General features: G+C 39.0%; 1 protein-coding gene across 1 annotated transcript in view; it reads right to left on the bottom strand.

The window, feature by feature from the left end:
• The window catches only part of UbcE2H (ubiquitin conjugating enzyme E2H), a 145100-nt gene that overhangs the window by 94413 nt on the left and 31374 nt on the right, over window positions 1-19313 (bottom strand). Inside the window, exon 2 of the mRNA XM_071666793.1 lies at window positions 6886-7053. Coding sequence (XP_071522894.1) covers window positions 6886-6938 — 53 coding nt within the window. The 5' untranslated portion in view covers window positions 6939-7053. The remainder of the gene's footprint in view (window positions 1-6885; window positions 7054-19313) is intronic.

Below are 19313 nucleotides of genomic sequence, written 5' to 3'. Positions count from 1 at the left end.
CCTTAGTTCATCCAGCACTGTTTTCAACCAATCATGTTGTACTCTCTTAAGCGTTTCAATAATCACTCTTCGTCATTAAGAGAAACATGAGATTCCATTCACTTTTTAGTTCACTTAAACATTTGCACCCCCAAAGTTTTTCTTTCTATTCACAGCTTAGGCTACACCTTAACCTGATCTCCAGCTAAGCCTAAAAGAAAAAAAGTTACGGATCATACGGATCTATTCACAGCTTAGGCTACACCTTAACCTGATCTCCAGCTAAGCCTAAAAGAAAAAAGTTACGGATCATATCAACAGGCAATCCCAATATCCTTGTTCAGCTTCAGAATATCTTTGTTTCAAACTTTTTTCAAATATTTCAGTCATTTAATTACATAACCCCAAGACCCCTTTTACAAAGATCCTGCAGCTTTAAGGCTGCACCACACTCAGTAGAAGAGAATGGATGGACTCCTTTGGAACTAAAAGTTCTTCAACGAAATTGTGCTCCCTTTCATGCACTGGTGATAATACAAAGTCAATGAAGGCTGCTTTTCATTTGTGACAACAACATGTAGGCAAATTCTTGATACAGCTATTCCACAATATTCTTGTAGATTTAAGTGACTATACAATGTTTCTTCCATAACGTAAAGTTTTTAGTCCTAGTATATTTTTTCAATTCCTTCAATATGCTGTCATGCTTATATTATCTTATATCTTCCTCTTCTCTTGTAGATTCCATACTTTCAATTCTTTCTTTTGCAGTAGTCTTATGTGTCCCACTCCATCAATATGACAGTAAAGTGTTTCTATATTCTCTTCATTTTATCAAATTCACTCTATTTTGTTGATGACTATACAAGACAACAGTATTTGAATTTGCTTATTAAATATACAAAAGAATTTTCATCATCAGCTATCTAAAGAGACAAACATATGAACAGATTCACAAATATATGAATCACTTAAAGAAAAGTATACAACAAAAACATATAAGAACAATCACACAAAAATAATAATGACAAAAGGTTAAACTTTTGCATACAAAAGGAGGAAATAGTGAGCATAAATAAAGACAAAGATATGAAGTTACTTGCATTAATATACAAAAAGAGAAACTTTCCACAATTGCATCAACATACAAAATGAGAAACTTTCCACAAACAAAGAAAAAGTAGAAGCGTATGCAGAGAAAAGGAAATAAGAAAGACAAAATTACATAAACAATACAGAAAGGAAAGAAGCAGATACCAAGCAAAAACTGAGGTGCATGAGGAAAAGCTATGCATAGATAAGAAAATTATGAATAAAGGAAGACAAGTGCATGCACAATGCCAAAGAATGATAGTACAAACAAGGAATAATGGTGCAAGAAAGGATAAAACATGCACAAAGAAAAAACATAGAGCAAGCATGCACAGACAAAGAAAGGATCACATATTCATAAAGTGACAAAGAATCACATATTCATTAAGAGGCAAGTAAGCATCACATATTCATTCAGAGACAAAGAAAGGAAAACATCCATTTATAGACAAAGAAAGGATCACATTCATTGAGAGACAAAGAAAGGATCACATCTTCATGAATACAAAGAGAAAGGATCACATTATAAAGAGGGGCAGAAAGGATCAAATATTCATAAACAGACAAAAATCACATACAAAGAGACAAAGAAAGGATCACATTCATATGCAGATAAAGGATCAGATTCATAAAGAGACAATGGATCACATATTCATAAAAATGAAAAGATTAGACACAATGCCAAAGGATGATACTACATGGAAAGAACACAGGTAAAGGAAAGGGTAAAACATGCACAAAGAAAGAACATAAATGCACTGGGACAAAAAAAGGATCATATTAAGAGACAAAGGAAGAATCACATACTCATATAGAGACAAAGAAAGGATCATATATTCATAAAGAGACAGAGAAAGCATCACATATTTATCAAGAGACAAAGATGGGATCACATATGAATACACAAAGAATCATATTCATAAAGAGACACAGAAAGGATCATACATCAATATATAGACAAAGAAAGGATCACATATTCATTGAGACAAAGAAAGCATCTCATTCATTAAAAGAAAAAATAGAACACATACATAACTGGACAAAGAAAAGACACAAAAAGGATCACACATTCATCATGAGACAAACAAAGGATCACATATTCAAAAATACACAGAGAAAGGATCACAATCATAAAGACACACAGATAGGATCTTATATAGACATAAAGAGAATTGCAAATTCACAAGGAGACAAAGAAAGGATCACAAACTCATAAAGATACAAAGAAAGGATTACATATTCCTAAAGACAAAAAGAAAGGCTCACATTCACAAGCATATAAAGAAGGGATCAGATTCATAAAAAGACACTATATCACATTTTCATGACAATGAAAGGATCACACAAAGATAAAAGAAAGGGTAAAACATGCATAAAGGAAAAATATACAGTAATCATGCATAGGGACTAAGAAAGGACACCACATAAATAGACAAAGAAAAGTCACATTCATTAAGAGACAGAGGAAGGATCACATATTCATAGAGAGACAGAGAAAACATCACATTCATTATGGGACAAAGAATGGAACACATTTTCATAAAAAGACAAAGACTGGATCACATATTCATAAAGAGACAAAGAAAGGATCACATAATCATAAAAAGAAAAAGAAATGAACCCATATGAATAGACAGAGAATGGGTCACATTCAAAGAAACAAAGAAATGATCACAGTCATAGAGACAAAGAAAGGATTACAAATGCATAAACAGACAAAGGAGGAATCACATATTCACTACGAGACAAAGAAAAGATCACATATTCATAAACAGACAAAGGAGGTATCACATATTCACTACGAGACAAAGAAAAGATCACATATTCATAAAGAGACAAAGAAAGGATTACATATTCCTAAAATACAAAAAGAAAGGATCACATATAGAGAAAAAAAGAATTGCATATTCCTAAAAGCAAAAAGAAGGATCACGTTCATAAACAGATAAAGAAAGGATCACAATCATAAAATGTTAGATCATATATTCATAGAACAAGTGCAGGCACAATGCCAAAGGATGATGCTAGAAACAAAGAAGCAAGATAAATTTACCTCGCTACCTATATCTCCGACACCTGTTCCAATTGGAAACTCCCTCAGTGGTGTGGCCAATGCAACAGTCTTCATAACTAAAGAACTCCAGTGCTATTTAGCCTTTAGTGCCTCACCCTTGACAGGCTACTAGGAGAGGGCAAGTCTAGTGCAGTGTTTGCAGAGGCTCCTACCTAATATTCCTAATGACTAATTCTACTAATGCTCCTAATTACTACTTCTGCTTACTGTTACTACATTGTGCTCCTACCTACTACTTCTATCTACTGCTCCTACCACTTTGCCAAAAGGCAGGGCTAGCGCATCATGCTCACCATAGGATAATCTAGTTACAAAGAAAAAGCTGTGTGAGTTAAGTGTTGTCGATTGTTACAAATGATAAGGAGAGATTGTATGTGTGTGGACAGAATGCCAGTAGGTCCATAAGTTTGTGAGAGAGAAGAAAAGATAACTACCTGGGTCAGAGGAGTGGAACTTGAAAACTAAAAAGCTGGCTCACTAAGCACACATCACTAACCCACCTGATACCCAGATGGGAAGTACTGATAACATACCTCCCTGGTCATTGGCTGCCTACTACCTACAGACTCAAGGTAAAAGGAAGGGTAAAACATGCACAAAGAAAGAACATACAATAAGCATGCACACAGACAAAGAAAGGATCACATTCATTAACAGACAAAGGAAGAATCACATATTACATGAAAGATAGAGGGTCACATATTCATTAAGAGACAAAGAAAGGATCATATATTAACATAGACAAAGAAAGGGTCATATATTCATAGAGACAAATGAAGGTATAATTAAAACAAGAAAAACAAAGGCACGAAAGATACACAAACAAATGGATGGAGGCAAAGAATGTAATGACCGTACATATCAACACAGCCCTCTTCCTCATAAACTAGATGCTAATGAATTCTGAATATAGAATAATGCACAAAGATATGGTTGTACAATATTTGCATTCTTAGGCAAATTCAAATCTGGTCTGTGTGAGCATTTTTGTAAATGGAGGAGTTTTACACTCCTGTTTAAGTTTTCTATTTCCCCCAGAGCATAAGGAATACAGCCATATGCATTAACAGATTCTACTAAAAAGGAAAAGACAAATATTAACAAAATCAAATTCAACAAGGGTACGAACATGGAAAAACATGACAAACAACCACACGACATAACACATGGGAAAACAGACAAAAACAGACTCATGCATATATATATACAAAAAAATTCAGTATAAGTATCAATAGTATTGACAAGACGAAGAAAATGCAGCATACATATAAAATGTCAAGACTAAGACATGATTTGCATAGGCAAAAACAATGCAAGAATGAAATATACAAAAGGACAAAGCAAAAAATGGCACAAATACACAAAAAGCTACAAGCATCATGACAGTATCAAGACTGTTTAAGCAACAACTATTAAAAGGATACAAAATCACAAAGGATGAAAAAGCTAAATGGATAGATGTTGGACAAGAAAAAAAGGTACCATAATAAACAAAAAGAAAATGCATATCCACAAGCACTGTGCATCAAGATCAATGCACCCAAAGAGAAGATAACCACACCAAGGCAAGTAAGACTGCACAAATAATGCAATGGGAAGGAAGTTAAGTTCAAATATACACAGACAAAGACATTTGAGGAAGAGACAGGTATAGATAGAAAAGTAACACAAAGGACAATAAATCTATGATGTGACTAACTCCACATATAGGACAAAGATGACACACAATGTGCAAATATGAAAAGGCACAAGGAATGTAAAAAATGGAAAAGGTTAGGAAAAAAAGGGACAGGTAGACATCAAGTCAATGGAAGCTTGTACTGGAACACAGAGACAAGAAAAAAGATAAAAGAAAATATAAGCAAAACTAAGCAAGATGTTCAATTCATTACCAACTCAAAGAAAGGAAGATATGTAGGAAGTCTAGGCAGATCAAGTAAAGACAAAGGAATTAAAACTGTATACAAAACCAAGACAATGAAATGACTTGCAAAGACAAAAAAAGGAAAACTGGCAAAGTTAACGATATAAAAACAGTTTTTGGACGAAGACATGAAGTCAAGTAAGATATAAACAAAGTCCAAAACACTATGTGCAAACAGTACAGACATGTGAATATGAGAAAAAAATAATTGCAAAATTACTTAAAAAATATGTAGCGACGACTTTTATTATACAGAATACATTAATGAAACCTTTTCCTTGATGCCATCTACCTAAATTCCAAGGTTATATACTTTTCAAGCTGTTATGTGGTACAAGGCTTTGCTTGATGAGGTCAATTGCTCCAAGGCTTTATTAGATGTGGATATATTTACCTTAAAAATGAAAAAATTCGAACAAACATCGACATCAACGAAAATTATATCCACAAATTCATTACAGTTAGCAGAAATTTGTTTCACCAACAGCAATCACTTTCCACATTTGAAAAAACCTGCACGCAAAGATTACTGCATGATTAACTTCATGAACTTTAGGATGTAGTATGTAAAAAATTCACAGTCTTGTAAAACACTGCTACTCTTAGCTAGATCCAATTATAAACTACTACTACGAAATCAAACCTTCAAGATGCCTATAAATGGTATCTCTGGCCATAATTCTTCGCACAACAGGTCTTCGCCACTGCCTCATACTTCAAGACTACCTACGTCTCTAATTCAAGAGAATAGTTTCCCATACAACTGGGACTAACATAGGTCCTTCCAGTATTTTCTCAGCACACTTCCAGAAGAACCAATATTATCCTAGCAACTTAAACATTACCTTTCTGCCAAAGCCACTCCATCAAAGCTCTTAACGAGTTTGAAATAGGAAAGATGGATACTTTTTTCAAAGATGATTAAGCATATAAAAAAAATCACCCCAAATAACACTATCCTGTGTACTGTCTACAATTTTACATTGAGCCAACATATCAAACTGTAATAGGCCATACATTCAGTTTAAATCACACATGATAAGTGAAGCACCTGCATGCATCCTCATTAACCCATCATCATACATGTCCACCTATCATCATCCCCTATAACAAATGCATCACAAAAAATTATAAACTGCCCAAAAGAAATTACAGTACAAAAAAAATCATACACATTAGATGAGACACTTACATATTTACAAAAATTTTATGAACATATAAATATTCTCAATAGTTCCAACACTGCACTGAACCGCACCTATAAGTGGAATTATCCGTTATTTTTCAAAAATACAAATATATAGGTAACTTCCTTAGTTACATATTTATCAACATCCAAATACTGTGTAAGGGCTATACCAAGTGGTAATGACAGACATGAATTTCACAGAAATTTTTGTCACACAATTGAACTCTCTCACATCAAAAGATTCAACTCCCTCATTTCCATTATACAAATTATATATATATATATATCTCAACAACATATATCTCAACAACTAAAACGTACAGGTAATACCATATGAATAATTTGCCATGTGCCTAGTAATTTCTGTACTACTTATAACCTCATACAAACCCCTAGGAGGATCTTAAAATATGTAAGCTGTACACGAAAATACTTGTCACACTATAAAACTCCCATGACTCTAGCGGCGTGAAACACCTAGTGTTTGCTAGAGGTATATCTAAGGTAATTTGAAATAACTTGTGTGTGTTTCCTGAATACGGACCTTGGCCCTTGAGTGTAACAACCAATACAATACTCTACACCTGATCATAACACATGATTTTTCCACATCTCTCAAAAGGATACAGTTTGATCACATCAGTATCCATGCGACGCTTTCCTGCACTCGGTGACGACATATTGGAGGGTGTGGAAGGGCCCAGAAGCCCTCTATCCAAGCCAAATAACGAGCTTCACTTAGCGCGACCAAACACTACTCACAATGGCGACCTTCTGAGACCTCATGACGTCACACTGATGTAAAAATCCCAACTTCTCGTTCAAACAAAGACAACTTACAATAACAGGGTCAACTCGCATATCAATACCCCTAAAAGGTGTGGGGGAATTTATAGGCATACATGTATTGTGGATTTCATGATGACTGGTGAATATTTATCATTATGTTCATACATTTTCTGTTGTTCTTAAACACATCGATCAGTTGTCGTACGCTGCCTTCTCTTAAACTCCGCCCCCTAAACTTGTACTTTACAAGAAACTTCATTTTCATGATCGGTACGATTCAGCTAACTCGACATTTTTGTAACTAGCTACTTCTAGACTGTAAAATCATTAAAGATCATAATATAAGCTGACGATGGCTTTGATCGTAACGAAATGAACAAAAGAAATATTGCAAGCCCCGCCCCCTCTAGTCACGTGACCATGATCAGCTGGGGAGTGTAAACAAATCTGGCGTGGTCTTGTTATGGCCCGTTTTCTCTGACTCATTTATCTATAAACTAACATTAAAGGAAATAATGTAGTTCACCCCACTACATTATACAGATAATAATGTTAACCACTGACATATTCAATTATGCCGCTCACTCTGTGCTATAGCTAACAATAAATCGCAGAGTACGTCATTATTAAGTACAACATGATTACGTATACCTGGTATAAAACAATTATATTTAGCAATGATATACTTACAAACAGGTTAATGGAAATTTTGCATTTATTATCTATAGAGAGGAGTAACTGTTTTAAATAGTTACTGATTTAGCCTATTGACAATTCTGCATTACTAACGCTCGTTTGATGCATCCAGGATATCTATCATAGCTCGCCTTAAAAGTCTTAGTTTGAATATACGTTTCGCATAATCTCCTCAAGTTATTCTTTAGCTTTGGTATTTCATCAACTTCGATCAATACGTTGACATTCGTATGTCAAATATGCCAGTGGTCTGGCCAACTATACGCTGAAGTTTGTTTACATGGTTGTTGAAAAGTTGTTTACAAAGAATAAACAATGTTTTTCATGTCTGCATCATAGCTAGAAACATCTCACACTAACAACAATATATCTAGAATCATGATATCATATTCATGATGTATCCTACTAATAATGTTCCTAGTTGCTGAATAATTAGATCCTATTGATGCTGGTGGACAAACCATTAACAGAGATTTGATAATCATTGTCCTCTTTTACCGCCGTATTGAAATGGTTTGGTCACATGGAGAGAATGAGTGAGGAAACATTGACAAAGAGGATATATGTGTCAAAGGTGGGGGGAACAAGGAGAAGTGGGAGACCAAATTGGAGTTGGAAAGATGGAGTGAAAAAGATTTTGAGCGATCGGGGCCTGAACATGCAGGAGGGTGAAAGGCGTGCAAGGAATAGAGTGAATTAGAACGATGTGGTATACCGGGGTCGACGTGCTGTCAATGGATTGAACCAGGGCATGTGAAGCATCTGGGGTAAACTATGGAAAGTTTTGTGGGGCCTGGATATGGAAAGGGAGCTCTAGTTTCGGTGCATTATACATGACAGCAAGAGACTGAATGCGAACGATTGTGGCCTTTGTTGTCTTTTCCTAGCGCTACCGCGCCCGTGCGGGGGGAAGGGGTTGTCATTTCATGTGTAGCGGGTTGGCGACGGGAATAAATAAAGGCAGCAAGTATGAATTATGTACATGTGTATATATGTATATGTCTGTGTATGTATGTATGTATATGGCGTCCTAGCTTCGTCTTTTCAATGTATATCATCTGACTTATATTTCTCTCTTGTCTCTCCCCTGATGATGTGATTATTACACGAAAGTGCACTTGGGAACTTATCGTGTTTCATTTTCCCCGTGGACTCATAGAAATATATATATATATATATATATATATATATATATATATATATATATATATATATATATATATATATATATATATGGGGATAGGGGAGAAAGAATACTTCCCACGTATTCCCTGCGTGTCGTAGAAGGCGACTAAAAGGGGAGGGAGCGGGGGGCTGGAAATCCTCCCCTCTCTATTTTTTTTTAATTTTCCACAAGAGGGAACAGAGAAGGGGGCCAGGTGAGGATATTCCCTCAAAGGCCCAGTCCTCTGTTCTTAACGCTACCTCGCTAATGCGGGAAATGGCGAATAGTTTGAAAGAAAGAAAAAGATATATATATATATATATATATATATATATATATATATATATATATATATATATATATATATATATATATATATATATATGTGTGTGTGTGTATATATATGTATGCGTGGAAATGTATGGGTATGTATATGTGTTTGTGTGGACGTGTATGTAAAGTGCACTTGGGAACTTATCGTGTTTCATTTTCCCCGTGGACTCATAGAAATATATATATATATATATATATATATATATATATATATATATATATATATATATATATATATATTTTTTTTTTTTTTTTTTTTTTTTATACTTTGTCGCTGTCTCCCGCGTTTGCGAGGTAGCGCAAGGAAACAGACGAAAGAAATGGCCCAACCCCCCCCCCCCCCCATACACATGTACATACACACGTCCACACACGCAAATATACATACCTACACAGCTTTCCATGGTTTACCCCAGACGCTTCACAGGCCTTGATTCAATCCACTGACAGCACGTCAACCCCGGTATACCACATGACTCCAATTCACTCTATTCCTTGCCCTCCTTTCACCCTCCTGCATGTTCAGGCCCCGATCACACAAAATCTTTTTCACTCCATCTTTCCACCTCCAATTTGGTCTCCCTCTTCTCCTCGTTCCCTCCACCTCCGACACATATATCCTCTTGGTCAATCTCTCCTCACTCATTCTTTCCATGTGCCCAAACCATTTCAAAACACCCTCTTCTGCTCTCTCAACCACGCTCTTTTTATTTCCACACATCTCTCTTACCCTTACGTTACTTACTCGATCAAACCACCTCACACCACACATTGTCCTCAAACATCTCATTTCCAGCACATCCATCCTCCTGCGCACATCTCTATCCATAGCCCACGCCTCGCAACCATACAACATTGTTGGAACCACTATTCCCTCAAACATACCCATTTTCGCTTTCCGAGATAATGTTCTCGACTTCCACACATTTTTCAAGGCTCCCAAAATTTTCGCCCCCTCCCCCACCCTATGATCCACTTCCGCTTCCATGGTTCCATCCGCTGACAGATCCACTCCCAGATATCTAAAACACTTCACTTCCTCCAGTTTTTCTCCATTCAAACTCACCTCCCAATTGACTTGACCCTCACCCCTACTGTACCTAATAACCTTGCTCTTATTCACATTTACTCTCAACTTTCTTCTTCCACACACTTTACCAAACTCAGTCACCAGCTTCTGCAGTTTCTCACATGAATCAGCCACCAGCGCTGTATCATCAGCGAACAACAACTGACTCACTTCCCAAGCTCTCTCATCCCCAACAGACTTCATACTTGCCCCTCTTTCCAGGACTCTTGCATTTACCTCCCTTACAACCCCATCCATAAACAAATTAAACAACCATGGAGACATCACACACCCCTGCCGCAAACCTACATTCACTGAGAACCAATCACTTTCCTCTCTTCCTACACGTACACATGCCTTACATCCTCGATAAAAACTTTTCACTGCTTCTAACAACTTGCCTCCCACACCATATATTCTTAATACCTTCCACAGAGCATCTCTATCAACTCTATCATATGCCTTCTCCAGATCCATAAATGCTACATACAAATCCATTTGCTTTTCTAAGTATTTCTCACATACATTCTTCAAAGCAAACACCTGATCCACACATCCTCTACCACTTCTGAAACCGCACTGCTCTTCCCCAATCTGATGCTCTGTACATGCCTTCACCCTCTCAATCAATACCCTCCCATATAATTTACCAGGAATACTCAACAAACTTATACCTCTGTAATTTGAGCACTCACTCTTATCCCCTTTGCCTTTGTACAATGGCACTATGCACGCATTTCGCCAATCCTCAGGCACCTCACCATGAGTCATACATACATTAAATAACCTTACCAACCAGTCAACAATACAGTCACCCCCTTTTTTAATAAATTCCACTGCAATACCATCCAAACCTGCTGCCTTGCCGGCTTTCATCTTCCGCAAAGCTTTTACTACCTCTTCTCTGTTTACCAAATCATTTTCCCTAACCCTCTCACTTTGCACACCACCTCGACCAAAACACCCTATATCTGCCACTCTGTCATCAGACACATTCAACAAACCTTCAAAATACTCATTCCATCTCCTTCTCACATCACCGCTACTTGTTATCACCTCCCCATTTGCGCCCTTCAGTGAAGTTCCCATTTGCTCCCTTGTCTTACGCACCCTATTTACCTCCTTCCAGAACATCTTTTTATTCTCCCTAAAATTTACTGATAGTCTCTCACCCCAACTCTCATTTGCCCTTTTTTTCACCTCTTGCACCTTTCTCTTGACCTCCTGTCTCTTTCTTTTATACTTCTCCCACTCAATTGCATTTTTTCCCTGCAAAAATCGTCCAAATGCCTCTCTCTTCTCTTTCACTAATACTCTTACTTCTTCATCCCACCACTCACTACCCTTTCTAAACAGCCCACCTCCCACTCTTCTCATGCCACAAGCATCTTTTGCGCAATCCATCACTGATTCCCTAAATACATCCCATTCCTCCCCCACTCCCCTTACTTCCATTGTTCTCACCTTTTTCCATTCTGTACACAGTCTCTCCTGGTACTTCCCCACACAGGTCTCCTTCCCAAGCTCACTTACTCTCACCACCTTCTTCACCCCAACATTCACTCCTCTTTTCTGAAAACCCATACTAATCTTCACCTTAGCCTCCACAAGATAATGATCAGACATCCCTCCAGTTGCACCTCTCAGCACATTAACATCCAAAAGTCTCTCTTTCGCGCGTCTGTCAATTAACACGCAATCCAATAACGCTCTCTGGCCATCTCTCCTACTTACATAAGTATACTTATGTATATCTCGCTTTTTAAACCAGGTATTCCCAATCATCAGTCCTTTTTCAGCACATAAATCTACAAGCTCTTCACCATTTCCATTTACAACACTGAACACCCCATGCATACCAATTATTCCCTCAACTGCCACATAACTCACCTTTGCATTCAAATCACCCATCACTATAACCCGGTCTCGTGCATCAAAACCGCTAACACACTCATTTAGCTGCTCCCAAAACACTTGCCTCTCATGATCTTTCTTCTCATGCCCAGGTGCATATGCACCAATAATCACCCACCTCTCTCCATCAACTTTCAGTTTTACCCATATTAATCGAGAATTTACTTTCTTGCATTCTATCACATACTCCCACAACTCCTGTTTCAGGAGTATTGCTACTCCTTCCCTTGCTCTTGTCCTCTCACTAACCCCTGACTTCACTCCCCAGACATTTCCAAACCACTCTTCCCCTTTACCCTTGAGCTTCGTTTCACTCAGAGCCAAAACATCCAGGTTCCTTTCCTCAAACATACTACCTATCTCTCCTTTTTTCACATCTTGGTTACATCCACACACATTTAGGCATCCCAGTCTGAGCCTTCGAGGAGGATGATCACTCCCCGCGTGACTCCTTCTTCTGTTTCCCATTTTAGAAAGTTAATACAAGGAGGGGAGGATTTCCGGCCCCCCGCTCCCGTCCCCTCTAGTCGCTTTCTACGACACGCGAGGAATACGTGGGAAGTATTCTTTCACCCCTATCCCCAGGGATAATATACATATATATATACATATACACACACACACACATACACATACATACGCACATACACACACACACACACACATACATATATATACATATGAAAAATGTAAGAAACAATTTATAAAACAAACTTTTAGCTTGAAATGAATGAAAAAAAAATGAATGTCACATAATGGTTCAACCTCTGGCTATGGAAAAGGAAATGTACAATTTATTCACACAAACGTCAATAGTAGTTCTCATCAATTTCACCACTGTATCAATAAGCTTCAATGTCTAAGCTACATTTTTCTCCAACTTCACTATATATATATATATATATATATATATATATATATATATATATATATATATATATATATGTGTATATGTCTGTGTATGTATATATATGTATGCGTTGAAATGTATGGGTATATATATGTGCTTGTGTGGACGTGCATGTATATACATGTTCCCCGTGGACTCATAGGAATATATTGATCACGCGCAAAATTGTGATCCTTTCCAACACAGTATATACATGTGTGTCTGGGTGGGTTGGGCCATTCTTTCGTCTTTTTCCTTGCGATAGCTCGCTAACGCCGGAGACAGCGACAATGTATAATAAATGAATAGATAAATAATATATATATATATATATATATATATATATATATATGAATTTTTTTTTTTTTTTTTTTTTTGCTTTGTCGCTGTCTCCCGCGTTTGCGAGGTAGCGCAAGGAAACAGACGAAAGAAATGGCCCAACCCACCCCCATACACATGTATATACATACGTCCACACACGCAAATATACATACCTACACAGCTTTCCATGGTTTACCCCAGACGCTTCACATGCCCTGATTCAATCCACTGACAGCACGTCAACCCCGGCATACCACATCGATCCAATTCACTCTATTCCTTGCCCTCCTTTCACCCTCCTGCATGTTCAGGCCCCGATCACACAAAATCTTTTTCACTCCATCTTTCCACCTCCAATTTGGTCTCCTACTTCTCCTCGTTCCCTCCACCTCCGACACATATATCCTCTTGGTCAATCTTTCCTCACTCATTCTCTCCATGTGCCCAAACCATTTCAAAACACCCTCTTCTGCTCTCTCAACCACGCTCTTTTTATTTCCACACATCTCTCTTACCCTTACGTTACTTACTCGATCAAACCACCTCACACCACACATTGTCCTCAAACATCTCATTTCCAGCACATCCATCCTCCTGCGCACAACTCTATCCATAGCCCACGCCTCGCAACCATACAACATTGTTGGAACCACTATTCCTTCAAACATACCCATTTTTGCTTTCCGAGATAATGTTCTCGACTTCCACACATTCTTTAAGGCTCCCAGGATTTTCGCCCCCTCCCCCACCCTATGATCCACTTCCGCTTCCATGGTTCCATCCGCTGCCAGATCCACTCCCAGATATCTAAAACACTTTACTTCCTTCAGTTTTTCTCCATTCAAACTTACCTCCCAAGTGACTTGACCCTCAACCCTACTGTACCTAATTACCTTGCTCTTATTCACATTTACTCTTAACTTTCTTCTTTCACACACTTTACCAAACTCAGTCACCAGCTTCTGCAGTTTCTCACATGAATCAGCCACCAGCGCTGTATCATCAGCGAACAACAACTGACTCACTTCCCAAGCTGTCTCATCCCCAACAGACTTCATACTTGCCCCTCTTTCCAAAACTCTTGCATTCACCTCCCTAACAACCCCATCCATAAACAAATTAAACAACCATGGAGACATCACACACCCCTGCCGCAAACCTACATTCACTGAGAACCAATCACTTTCCTCTCTTCCTACACGTACACATGCCTTACATCCTCGATAAAAACTTTTCACTGCTTCTAACAACTTGCCTCCCACACCATATATTCTTAATACCTTCCACAGAGCATCTCTATCAACTCTATCATATGCCTTCTCCAGATCCATAAATGCTACATACAAATCCATTTGCTTTTCTAAGTATTTCTCACATACATTCTTCAAAGCAAACACCTGATCCACACATCCTCTACCACTTCTGAAACCACACTGCTCTTCCCCAATCTGATGCTCTGTACATGCCTTCACCCTCTCAATCACTACCCTCCCATATAATTTACCAGGAATACTCAACAAACTTATACCTCTGTAATTTGAGCACTCACTCTTATCCCCTTTGCCTTTGTACAAAGGCACTATGCACGCATTCCGCCAATCCTCAGGCACTTCACCATGAGTCATACATACATTAAATAACCTTATCAACCAGGCAATAATACACTCACCCCCTTTTTTAATAAATTTATATATATATATATATATATATATATATATATATATATATATATATATATATATATATATATATATATATATATCCTAGATTAGATCATTCAGTTGCCCGTGAGTTCTAAGCTAACACAAGAAAAATATGTCTCTTTAATTCTTTTTTGCCATTTCCCGCGTTAGCGAGACAGCGTCAGCAACAAAGAAAACATCTCAATCGCTCACATCCATTCTCCAGTTCTCATATGGAATGCACTGAAACTTGAACCCCTTTATCCAAAAATAGGTCCCAACTTTTCTGTGTTTTCCCCGGACCGTTTCATATCCCAGGATTTAGTTCAGTGACAGCACGTCGCCCTCTGTATACCACATCGCTCCAATCCACTCTATCCCGTGCACGCTTTTCACCCTCCTGCATGTTCAGGCCCCAGTCGCTCAAAATATTTTTCACTCCATCCTTCCACTCCAGTTTGGTCTCCCACTTCTTTTCCCCAACACTTCTGACGGGGAAGGGGTTTTTACCCTTGTAGGGCTTCGTCTCTAGAACATTCTCTGCTGTCACATAACAAATTCAAGTACTGTGTCAGCATTATACAAGTCCTCGGTCACTGTACTCCATGCGTCCACCACACTTAAGTGATAAAAAGAAAAAACTTCTCTACATCTTTTTGAACAAGTTTTTTTTTTCTTATTCTAATTCATTTTATGTCCTCTGGTCGCTCTATCCCTACATCTCTCAAATAACTGTTCAGTCCTCTATCTGTTTTAAAAACTTAAAAGTTGTAAGCAGGTAATACCTTTACTCTTCTAAGGTGGGTCAATCTATAGCCTCCAGCCTTTCCTTGTGACCCATCTATCTTAATTTTGTCACCATCTTTGCTGCCCTCCTCTGGACCTTCTCTATAACCTCTTTGTGCTTCTTTAGGAGTGGTGACCAAACTTAAGAAGCATATTCTAGTTTTGACCTTATGCACGATATAAACAGTTTGCCGGATATTTCCTTGTCCATATGCTTGGTAACTATTTCTATCTGTCAACAATCAGTTTGTCTCCTTTATTATTCTCTTAATATGGGACTCTGACGACAGTTTAGGCATCATGATACCAGCTCTCAAGTCCTTCTCACAAATGGAATTCTGAAGCTCATCCCCCGCTCGGTAATAATTATATTAAAGCCTTTATTCACTGTCCCAGCCTCATCACTTCACATTTGCTCGGGTTGAATTTCATCAACCATATACCAGACTAACTCTGGAGTCTGTTTAGGTCCCTTTGTAAGCTGATGAAATCCTCCTATGCATCATCTGCAAATAGATTCAGGTATGAGTCCATACTTTCAGGCAAGTCACTGACATAAATCAAGAGGAGTAAAGGTCCCAGAGGAAAACCCTGTCCCACTCCGCTGGTCACCTGGACCCAGCTGGAGGAGGCTCTTCTGACGTGAGTCTTCTGTTCCTTTCCACTGAGATAATCTATCCATTGGAGGAAGATCCCCTAATTCCTATTTGGTGATCTAGCTTCTTAATCAACAGTGTGTGTGTGTGTGTGTGTGTGTGTGTGTGTGTGTGTGTGTGTGTGTGTGTGTGTGTGTGTGTGTCCCTTCTCCCTCACTAGCGATGCAGCGCCAGGAACAGACGAAGAAAACTTCATCATTCGCTCACACTCAGTCCCTAGCTGTCATGTGTAATGCATCGAAACCACAGCTCCCTATCCACATCCAGGCCCCACAAACCTTTCCATGGTTTACCCCGGACGTTTCACATGCCCTGGGTCAGTCCACTGACAGCACGTCGCCCGCTGTGTTTCTATCGCTCCAATTCATTCTATCCCATACACAACTTAACTCCCCCCCCCCCCCCCAGCATATTCAGGCAAAAGCACTGAAAATCTTTTTCACTCCATCCTCTCATATCTAGTCTGGTGTTCATCTTTCTCCTTGTCCCCTCCATTGCTGACAAACGACACATATATATATCCTACGCCAAACTCTCCTCACTCACTCTCCCAAACCATTTCAGTACACTTTCTTCAACTCTTCTTATCACCGCTCCTCTCCCTTACCCTATCATTACTCGATCAAACCACCTAACATCACACATTGTCCTCACACATTTCGCTTCCAACATGCTCACCTTTTCCACTAAATTCTTATCTCGGGCCCATCCCTCGCATTGCTATTCATACCTCCACAAGCCTATGTTCGCCCTCCCATACAGTGACCTTTGTATTCACACATTACTCAATACTACTCGAACCTTCGCCCCCTCACCCATCCACAGACTCACCTTAGTTCACATGGTTCCATTCGCTGCCACCCATTCACAGGTCTTCAAAACACTTTACTTCCTCCGTCTGTCTCCATTCAAACTCACACCCTAACTAAAATGTCCCTCTGCCTTGTTTTTACTTACGTTTACTCTCACCTTCCTCTTTCGATCACTCTCCCAGAATCAAAACCAAAATCTCCAGTTTACTCACATGAAAATGCCGCCAGCCATGTAATTAGCAAACAATAACTGATTCGCCTCCCAAACCCCGACCCAACCCCTTTCCCCAGAACCGTCGCCTTCACCTCCCTCACTACCCCGTCTATATACACAGTGAAGAGACACAGTGACATCACACACCCCTGCCACAGACCAACCTTCACCTGGATCCACACACACCCACACAAGCCTTACTCTCTTGATAAAATCCTACTGTTTCTTACCTTCCACATCATACATTCGTAACACCCTCAGAGCATTTCTGTCAAGCCTATCCTATGTTTTCTCCAGATCCATAAAGGCTACATACATATCCATCTGTTTCTCTAAGTATTTCCCACATACACTCTTCAAAGCAAACACCTGATTCACACATCTACTACCACTTCTGTAACCACACTGCTCCTCCCTAGTCTGATGCTCTGTGCATGCCTTTACCCGTCAATCAATACCCTCCCAAACAAGTTACCAGGTATACTCAACAAACTTATACCTTCGTGATTTGAACAGTAATCTCTGCCTCTCTTGCCTTTATACAACGATACTATACATGCATTCCGCCATTCGTCAGGCAGCTCACCATGATCCATACATGCACTAAAAATCCTAACAAACCAATCAGTAACACAATCACTACCTTTCTTGGGAAATTTAACTACAATACCATCCATCTCAGCCACCTTGCCACATATTTTTTTTTTCTTAGTTAGCCTTTCGCCACCTTTTCTCTCTTCACCAAATCACTTTCCCCGACCCACACATCGCACGCTTCCCCGACCCAAATACCCTACAACTGCCATCCTCTTATCAAACACATTCAACAGTCCTTCATAATACTCACTCCATCTCCTCGCCTCTTCACTAACTGATACCACTTCCCCATTTGCCCCGGTGTCGATGTTCCCATTTGTTCTCTTTTCTCCCTAAAGTGTAATGATACTTTCTCATCTCAACTCTCACTTGCCCTCTTTTTCAACCCCTGCGCCTTACTTTTGACCTCCTGCCACTTTCTCTTGTACATCTCATAATTATTTGCACTCCTTCCCCGATACCTATCTATTCTCTTTCACTTGCAGTTTTACTCCGTCATCCCACCACTTACTATCCTTTTCACCTGCCCACCTCCCACCTTCCGCATGCCACACACTCCTATCGCACATGCGAGCCAGTCTTGCTTCCCTAAATACTTCCCATTCCTGACCTACTCCCCTGCTTCATTCACTCTCAGCTTCTGCCATTCTACACTCAATGTCTCCTTACATTTCCACACCCAGGTCTCATTCCCAGCTCACTTACTTTCCCACCATCCTCTTCTCACCCACATCTTTTCCTCCTTTCCGAAATCCTCTACAAATTTTTTCCCTCGTCTCCACCAAGTAATGATCATCCCTCCAGCTGCCCCACTCAGCATATTTACATTCAAGTGGCTCTCTCTTGCACATCCCTCAATTAGTATGTAATCGATATTGCCAGCTTAACATCTACCCTACTGATATACGTACACCTGTGTATGTCCCTCTTTTCCCAGTCACCAGCTCCTTCTTCAGTACTCAACTCCACAAGCTGTCCATCATTTATATTCGTATCACTGAATACCACATGCCCTCTAGTGATACCCTCAACTGCCACATTACTCACCTTCGCATTTGGATCACTCATCACTAATACCATATCTCATCCACCAAAACCGCTGGCACTTTCATTCAGTTGCTTCTCAAAACAC

The sequence above is a fragment of the Panulirus ornatus genome, chromosome 11 (genome assembly GCF_036320965.1).
Source record: "Panulirus ornatus isolate Po-2019 chromosome 11, ASM3632096v1, whole genome shotgun sequence".
Classification (NCBI taxonomy): Eukaryota; Metazoa; Arthropoda; class Malacostraca; order Decapoda; family Palinuridae; genus Panulirus; species Panulirus ornatus.
Note: the sequence above shows the minus strand (reverse complement) of the source record. Positions and strands in the feature narration are given on the sequence as shown.